At 37.7% G+C, this 9,375-nt stretch overlaps 1 protein-coding gene across 1 annotated transcript in view; it reads left to right on the top strand.

Moving 5' to 3' along the window:
• F8 (coagulation factor VIII) overlaps positions 1–9,375 on the top strand; it is a 192,227-nt gene that overhangs the window by 177,433 nt on the left and 5,419 nt on the right. Inside the window, 3 exon segments of the mRNA XM_006171065.1 lie at positions 5,595–5,739; positions 6,149–6,297; positions 7,112–7,288. Of these exon segments, the coding sequence (XP_006171127.1) occupies positions 5,595–5,739; positions 6,149–6,297; positions 7,112–7,288 (471 nt within the window).

Below are 9,375 nucleotides of genomic sequence, written 5' to 3'. Positions count from 1 at the left end.
CACACACACACACACACACACACACACACACACACACCATACTCCCAGTGGCCCCTAGCAAGCAGTAGTCTGTCTACTTTCTGCCCAGAGAGGTTCGTCCATTCTGGAGATTTCTTTAGGTGGAATTATAGCCTGAACCTGTGGCCTCTCATGTCTGGCTGCTTTTGACCTACCATGATGTCTTCACTAGGGTTCAACCATGTTGGAGCACGAATTTGGTACTTCACTCCTTTTTCACAGCTGAGTGATATTCCATTGTGTGGATATGCCAGGTTTCTTTTATCCACTCTTCCCTGGACAGTCATTCGGTTGATTTCCATGTTAGGGGAGTGAAAAATTTTCCTCAACTGTCTTTGGATTTCCTGCTAGTACTTACATAATTAAAAAGACACAAACATACAAATTTCACTTAGAAATTTTTATATGTACATGACAGCCTTCACAAGAATATCCAAAGAATTTTTTTACAGCACATTGCTTGTATACTAGGTTAGACAAAGAATTATGCCTCCATGAAAATCACTAATAAAGGATGGAGAAAACAACTGTGTGTTTTCAATTATTGTTAAGAAAACAATTCTATTTAAAATAGCATTCAGCAATTGTTTTCTTTGGGTGTGTTTGTCTCACACCCCAAGGCAAGTGGTGTGGATTAGAACAGTTAATTTTGGGGAAATCACTAAGATAAGGATTAATTTAACAAGGTTTGTTTATAATCTTCCCTTGGCCTCTACTTTTTAATCTTCCCTTGGCCTCTACTTTTTCTCTGTTACCAAAAATGTCTTTCTTCCTTTTGGTACAGAGAAGTTACCTTTCACATGAGAGTCTTATCTCCTCTTTGAGAAGCAAAAAGGAAAGACAGAGTGCACTTCTCGCATCTGCTGGTTTTCAAGCATTTTTAATTTAAAGTAATCAATGTTTCAACGTGACATATTTTGGAGTGGCATCCTTTGATCCTCTATGCTACCTATTGGATCTTATGAATAGTGCTGTCATGAGCATTCCTGTAGAAATTTTTGTTTCAACACCGTTTTCAATTCTTTGGAGTATATACCCATGAACAGATTTATGTGTTTACTTCTAAATTCTTAGTCCTATTTCATTGATCTGCATGTCTATCCTTATAATGATATCACAAAATGTTAAATGTGACTTTATATTAAGTGTTGAAATAGGTGTGAGTCCTCCAACTCTATTCTTTTTCAATATTAACTTGGCTATTTGAGATTCCTTAGGATTGCATTTTCCATTTCTGCAAAAAAGAAAAAATCCACTGGGACTTTTATAGGGATTGTGTTAAATCTGAAGATCATTTTGGGTGTATTTCCACCTTAATAACATTAACTATTTTAATCCACGATCATAGGCTATCTCTCCATTTGTTTAGATCTTTAAGTCATTGTACATATTTTCTCCCCATTCCTATCCTCATCACTTACCTTTCCCAGTCTGTGGTAATCAGTAGTCTACACTATTTCTATGGGATAGATATTTTTAGATTCAACAGGTCAGTTGGTACTATATTAAGTAGAATTGTTTTCTTAATTTCATCTCAGGTTGTTCATTGCTAGTGGATATAAATACACAACTGATTTTGTGTGCTTACTTCATATTCTGCAACTTCATTGAATTCGTTTATTATCTCTTATATTGTGTTTGTGGATGCTTTAGGGTTTTTTCTCTATAAGCTCATCTCACCTGAGAATAAGGTAGTTTTACTTCTTCTCCAATTTGGATGCATAAGGGATATTGGGCTATATATTTTTTTCTTTTAGTGTATTTGTCTGGCTTTCATATCAAGGTAAAGTTGGCTCCATTGTATGATTTAAAATGTTTTTTCTCCTTTTCTATCAAGGAATCATTAATTGGAAGACTTTGGGAAGAATTGGTGTTAATCCTTCTTTAAACATTTAGTAGAATTCACCAGTGAAACCTCTTAGTGAACTACTTGGCACATAATACATAGAATCTAGGATTTGTGTAATAATTAGCTATTTGTTAAATTAATATATTGTCTCCAGGTTTCTAATCAAGGAACAAAGTTTGATTAATAAATTAAGGGAAAGCCAATGTATAGAATGCATCAGTTTTCTATTACTGGCATAGCAAATCATCACAAACTTAATGGTTTAAAACACAGATTTATTATCTAATTTATTAGCTTAGCATACTATAGGCCAGAAGACTGACACTGGCCTCACTGGGCTAAAATCAAAGTGCCAGCAGAACAACGTTCTTTTTCTGGAGGCTGGAGGGAGGGATCGTTTTCCAGCTTCTAGAGACCATATACAATCCTTAGGTCACAACTCCTTTTCTCCATCAAAGCCATAAGGTTATATCTCTCTGACTATCCTTTAGTAGTCATGTGTCCTTTATGACTCTCTTGATATGCCTCCCTCTTCCACCTTTTTTTTTTTTTTAGAAAATTTTGCTACAGGGCATATGTGCTCACCATAGCACACAGAGAGACAGAGACAGAGAAATAACCCCCTAGGGGGATAACCACACCACAATCCCTTCTCCTCCATTCTCCTCTAAGGATTTTGGGCATGCATGCACATGCACCTGGACTGAGTTCAAATTGTTGGATCTAGGATTCAAACTGCTGTTGACCATGTGGGAATCCAGTGCTTTAACCACTATGCCACCTACTGGTCCCTACCTGTTCTACTCTTAATGACCCTTGTGATTACATTGGATCTGCCTGGGTAATCCAGGATAATTCCCTATTTTAAGGTCAGTTTATTACCAAACCCAGTTTCACCAGCAAGTTTAAGGCCTCTATGTCATGCAACATAACATATCCATGGATTCTGGGAATTAGGATGTGGACATCCTTGGGAGATAAATGTTTGGTCTACCATATACAGTTTAGTCACAAACTGATAATCAACATTTATTATATATTGGGTCTTTGGAAAATTCATAACCCATTTTTGCATAGAAAAACAGAAAAATATGTCATGACTTTTCTGACGACCCAAAATATATGTTTTTACCTGTATTATATACAGACACAGAAAGAGAACATTCCCCATGGTGCATGACCTTGACAAAATTCCTTTACTTCATTTCTCCCTCTTTTCAGGAGTTTGAGCATATATGCATATGTACCTTTTTTTTTGAGAGGTTTTTTTTTTTTGCTATAGGGCACGTGTGCTCGCCAGAAAGACAGAGAGAGACACAGAGAGACAGAAAGCGAGAAATCACGCCCCAGGTGGATGGCCACGCCGCAATTCCTTCTCCTCTTTTCTCCTCTCGGGATCTTGGCCATGCATGCACACACGCCCAGCATGAGTTTAAGCCACTGGGTCCAGGACTCGAACTATGGTCAACTACATGGTAGTCCAGCAACATAGCCATTACACTAACTGCTGGTCCCTACCTGGTTTATTTCTCAAGCTACCAGGTTCAGGACTTGAACAACACAGTTTGCCATGTCGGATATACTCACTTTAACTACCATACTGCCAGTTAGCCTTTATCTTCTTTTTTTTTTTTAATTTTTTTTATTAGAGGTTTTTGCTATAGGGCATGTATGCTTGCCAGAGAAAGACAGAGAGACAGAAAGCAAGAAATCACCCCCCATGGGGGATGGTCACACCGCAATCCCTTCTCCTCCATTCTCCTCTCGGGATCTTGGGTGCACACGCACACGCGCCTGGCGTGAGTTTTAAGCCACCGGGTCTGGGACACAAACCGCAGTTGACTACGTGGGAGTCCAGCGACATAGCCATTACGCTAACTGCTGGTTCCCTCTCTTCTTCATTCTTAAAGGACAATTTTTCCAGATAAGTATTTTTGCTTGAAGGTTTTGGGGTTTTTCTTCCCCCTTACTTTGAAATAGTGCTCCATTCTGTCCTGGCCTAAAAGGTTTCTTCTGAGACATCCACTCATAGTCTTATGTGGGCTCCCTTGTATATGACAAAGTGTTTTTCTCATGCTGCTTTCAAAATTCTCATTTTGCCTCTGACTTTGATCATTTAATTATAATGTGTCTTATTATAGATGTCTTTGGATCCAACTTGTTTGGGAACTTTTGGGTTTCATGAATTGATATTTCCCTTGCCCATCCTAGATTTTGAAATTTCTCAGCCATTTAAAAAAATAAGCTTCCTTACTCTCTTCTCCTTTTAAGACTTCTACAAGGTGGTTATTTCACTTGATGATGTCTCATAAGTCCCATATGCTTCCCACACTTTCTTATTATTTTTTACTTTTGTACTTTTAACTGAATAATTTCAAATGCCCTGTCTTCAAAATCATTATTTCTTCTGCATGATTGAATCTGCTATAAAAGGTCCCTATTGATCTTTTCAGTTCATTCATTGTATTTTTCAGTTTCATGATTTCTCTGTGTGTTTTTTATGGCTTTTCTTTTTAAACTTCTCATTTGTTTATGTGTTGTTTTCTTCATTTTTTAGTTATCTATTTTGCTCTCTTGTAGTTCACTGAAATTCTTTAAATGATTATTTGAATTCTGTTTCAAGCAGTTCATGGATCTCCATTTCTTCAGGACTGGTTACTGAAGCTTTATTAGTTTCCTTTGGCGGTGTCATGTTTGCCTGATTTCTCATGACTTATGTAGCATTGTATTGATGTCTGCATTTGAAAGAGCAAACACCTCTTCTGGGTATGTAATTGGGTTCTCAGTCAGTGGACCCATTACCAGGGGTATGAACAAGTGTGGCTCCTTATGGACAACTGGGCAGACAAAACCGACTGCAGATCATGGTGGAGTAAGCCTGGAGCTGGATCAGAGGACTACTTCATAGTCCCCAGTTGGGCCCATAATCAGCAGGCCTAGTACAGGGCACAGATGGGCATGGCTTCTGCCAGGTTCTTTTGCCAGCAGGATTGCCTTCAGACCATGGTAGAACTAGACTGGAGTTGGATCACAGGACTACTTCTGGGTCCATAGTCAGGTCCAGTAAGCAACCCTGTCTCTGAAGGTAAGGATCAGCATGCCTAACACAAGTTCCCTGAGTATGCAGAATTGCCTCCAGACCATGATAGTAAAAGGCTGAAATGAGTCACAAGGTTGATTCTGGGTCCACAGCCAGAACCACAGTTTGCAGGCCTGGCACCAGAATCTAAGCTTGCCACATCAAAGTAATCATCCTTGGTCTTAAGTTCCTAGATATCAAGGCTCCCACAAAGTTTCTGTCACCAAATCACTGTTCCTTCGGGAGGACAAAAACTGGGGGCCTTCTATTCTACCAACTTGCTCATTTCACTCTCCTAATACTTGCATTTCTAATTGCTCTAGGTGATGTTGCTGCTGCTGGTCTGTGGACCATGCTGGATTAGCAAAGCCCCAAATGGATTCCTCAACTTTTATGAGTTTTTACAGGAACTCCAAGTAAAAACTACTTCATTTGCTCCAGGTCTAATATCTCTTGTTCCTCTCTTCTTTATAGTGCTATTCACCCTTCATTTATGCCATCTTAATATCTGTCTATCCAGAATGGTTTATTTGGATTTTGGATGCTACTGAGAAATGTGCAAAGCAGAATTGAAGAAACATGTGATTGGGAGAAATTACTTTTTACTCTGTATTCACCGTCCATATATCTGCTAATTCCTCCCTACAGGTCTTCTTTGGCAATGTGGATTCATCTGGGATAAAGCACAATATTTTTAATCCTCCAATTATTGCTCAGTATATCCGTTTGCACCCAACTCATTACAGCATTCGCAGCACTCTTCGCATGGAGCTGATGGGCTGTGATTTAAATAGTAAGTGCCAAGTCACCCCAAATTCTTCCCTCTCCAAATCATGGGTAGGGTGACTAACTGTCCAAGTTATCTTGAAGCCAGAAGAGGAGTTCCCAGTCTCAGAACACAGAACTATCTATGCTAAAACCAACACAGTCTGAGAAAATTCAGGATTTAGGCTACCCCTATGAAGACTCCCTACAGGCATCCACCTCCTATACTAATATTCAGAAAAATCAAACATAAAACAGCTAAGTATAGATGACCAGAAAACAGGGACATGTTAACAATAACATAATCTGTGTAAAAGTTAATGCCTGAGAAATGATTTTACAGTGATAGTAGTCCTAGAGTACTGGCAGAGATGGCCCAGGAGAAATACTGGTTGCAGCCTCTCCTTATAGTAATATTCTTCTTTCATTTCTTTGAGGTTGCAGCATGCCATTGGGAATGGAGAGTAAAGCAATATCAGATGCACAGATTACTGCTTCATCCTACTTTACCAATTTATTTGCCACCTGGTCTCCTTCACAAGCCCGACTTCACCTCCAGGGGAGGACTAATGCCTGGAGACCTCAGGTAAGAGGCAACAGTTTTACTATTTAACTGACCCAGAGTAGGGAGCAGTTGTTGGGAAAAAGTCAAGGAAGTTCTTGACTATTTCTTTAGATGTGTTTATGTCAACTGTTGTTCCTGAAGAGTGTAAAGGAAGCTTGACTGTTGGCAGACGACCCCACAAACATTTAGAAAAAAAAAAAAAAAAAAAAAAAACCCAAAAAAATTAAAAAAAAAAAAAAAAAAAAAAAAAAAAAAAAAAAAAAAAGCCATGTTATTTCACAGAGTATTCTTTACTTATCTCTAGTTGAACCTATTGGGCTGATATCTGTCAAAAAATCATAGTAGTTAAAGTCCAGTTTAACAGATAAATATCAATTTGCTTTTCCTCCCAGGTTTCTCAAAGGAAAAGGTTACATTAATATATAGTTCCCTGGGCATATATCTTTTCCAGAGCCACCTAGTTTGTGATTTTCAATCACTGAATAGCTTTTTAGGGTTAATGAATACAGAGAAGTCTCTGCTTCTCCAGGGCCTCATTTTAAACGAAACAGGACATATACCACATCGCCAAACTTTTTATACTCTAATCAGTCTATATATGGCTCACATTTTTATTTGGAAAACATTTACTGGACACCTAGTTAGTTGCTGGCCCTGGGGATATTGAGATAAATTATGAAAAATTTGTGACCTCAAGTTGCTTAGAGTCTAGTAAGAAAATTGACAAACCATTAAAATACAGTTATAAGTTCTGAAAATTATTAATTAGGGATTTGTGGATTTCTGGAAGTAAATGATGACAAACAGGATACTAGTCAAATTCTGTCTTCCTCAGGTAAATAATCCAAAAGAGTGGCTGCAAGTGGACTTCCAGAAGATAAGGAAAGTCACAGGAATCACCACCCAGGGAGTGAAATCTCTCCTTATCAGCATGTACGTGAAGGAGTTCCTCATTTCCAGCAGTAATGATGGCCATCACTGGACTCTTTTTTTTCAGAATGGCAGAGTAAAGGTAGGCTGGTGTCATTACTTCTGGTAGGGCTTGACATTTAGAACTATTTACAGAGTTAATATATTACCAAACTTTCAGAGTAAAATTAATGAGTATCTAAGGTAAAAAGACACTATGAAAGACATTCTGAGAGATCACAGTGACTTCATACAAGGAAGTAAAATCCCAAGAAAAGGGCACAAATAATATAAGAGTTGATTTTTCTCATGGATGTTTATGTTATCTGGGATGATTGAAAGAATCACAGGCGTAAAAAAGAATGAGAGTTATTTGCCAAATGCTTAATGATGCCCGTATCACCAGCAAGTTAGATTCCCAAACTTTGTTGACCTTTAAGTGGTCCACACAGTCTTCATTCTTTTTTGTTTTAAGAAAGATTTTTGCTAAAGGATTTGTGTGCTCACCAGAGAGAGATAGAAAGCAAGAAATCATCCTCCAGGGGGGATGGCCAGGCCACAATATCTTCTCTTCCATTCCCCTCTCAGAATTTTGGCCATGCATGCACATGCCCCCAGTGTGAGTTTTAAGCCTCTAGGTCCAGGACTTGAACCGTGGTCGATTATGTGGTAGTTCAGTGACATAACCATTATGCCATCTGAAGGTCCCCAGTCTTCATTCTTGATCTTAATTTCCTGGATAAATCAACAAATTGTGTGTTTTAGAATACAAGGCATAAATTTTCCCTACCCCACAAGTAATGACAGAAGGACTAATCTATTTTGATAGTATCTTTTATCTTTTTCTTCACCAAGAATTAACCATGTTGTATCCTTTGCCAGTCTTTCAAGTATAATCTGTTGCCACTTTCCTATTTGTTCTCTAAGCTCCTCCATCCATGCCAAGAAACCCTCAGGGCCCTAAATACAACACAGTCTATCTCATGCCAGGCTTTTATATACATACTGTTTCTTCACTTTGGAACATTTTTCTAGCTACCTCCCACTGCCCTATTCTCCTGACTCATTCTTCAAATCTCAGATAAACATCATCTCCTCCACGAAGAATTTCCTGATCCCTAAGGCTGGAATAAAAACTTCTATTCTAACAAGTTGGTATACTAGAGTCTAATCAGTAGATATTGTAGAGGAAATTATTACTTTAAAAGCCTATATCTGTGATTCATGCTACAACATGAATGAACTTTGAAATTATAAAATCATAATTCATCTTCAAAGTAGCTAGAAGACAAAGACTCATAACTCAGTGTTTCCCAATTAGTCAAAACACATTCTACATTTTTTCATTGAAAGCCATGAACCACTATTTCTCTCCAGAACAATTTCTAGTAGCAGGTGGATACTATCTTAAACAAGTGATCAAATAGTAGGAAGTAGGAAATAAACATCCAAAGCTCAACTGGTAAGACAGTCCAGGAGAGACTGTGGAAAAGAGGAAGATCAGTAGAACCTAGGGTTGGTAGAACAAATAAAATAACTTCTGAAAAGAGAAAGTTCTCCCTTTAAAGTGATGAAATGCTAATATCTGAGGCCCGCACTCATTTATGGACAACTTAAAGGAAAGGGATTAAAAGTCCATGGGACTAGAGGTAATGAACCAAAGAAGAAAGCAAATAGTGAAAATTAAGAACTCTATAAAAACAAAATGAATCCCAACACACAAACCTCTTTCAGGCCTATCGATTAAATAAATTGCACTTCACTTTATCAACAGTAGAGGGTGATCCAGGACTAAGAAACCCACTAAACTACCTAATCCTCTCACTTCTGCCTACACAGAATCACCTCTAACTTCTGGAACAAGAAAATAGAAGAAATTTCTAAAGAAACAGAAAATGCTATGTGATCTATATGATATTATTCTTGATTGTTCACTCTCTCTTTCTGTGAAAACCTCATTTGACACATTTAATATACACCTTTTTTTTTTTTTTCCTCTCACTTCTGCCTACACAGAATCACCTCTAACTTCTGGAACAAGAAAATAGAAGAAATTTCTAAAGAAACAGAAAATGCTATGTGATCTATATGATATTATTCTTGATTGTTCACTCTCTCTTTCTGTGAAAACCTCATTTGACACATTTAATATACACCTTTTTTTTTTTTTAAGTATCTTTATTTATTTAT

The sequence above is a fragment of the Tupaia chinensis genome, unplaced genomic scaffold, assembly GCF_000334495.1.
Source record: "Tupaia chinensis unplaced genomic scaffold, TupChi_1.0 Scaffold149248_1, whole genome shotgun sequence".
NCBI classification, from domain to species: domain Eukaryota; kingdom Metazoa; phylum Chordata; class Mammalia; order Scandentia; family Tupaiidae; genus Tupaia; species Tupaia belangeri.
The sequence above is the reverse complement of the archived record's forward strand: the minus strand, read 5'-3'. Positions and strand labels throughout refer to the sequence as shown.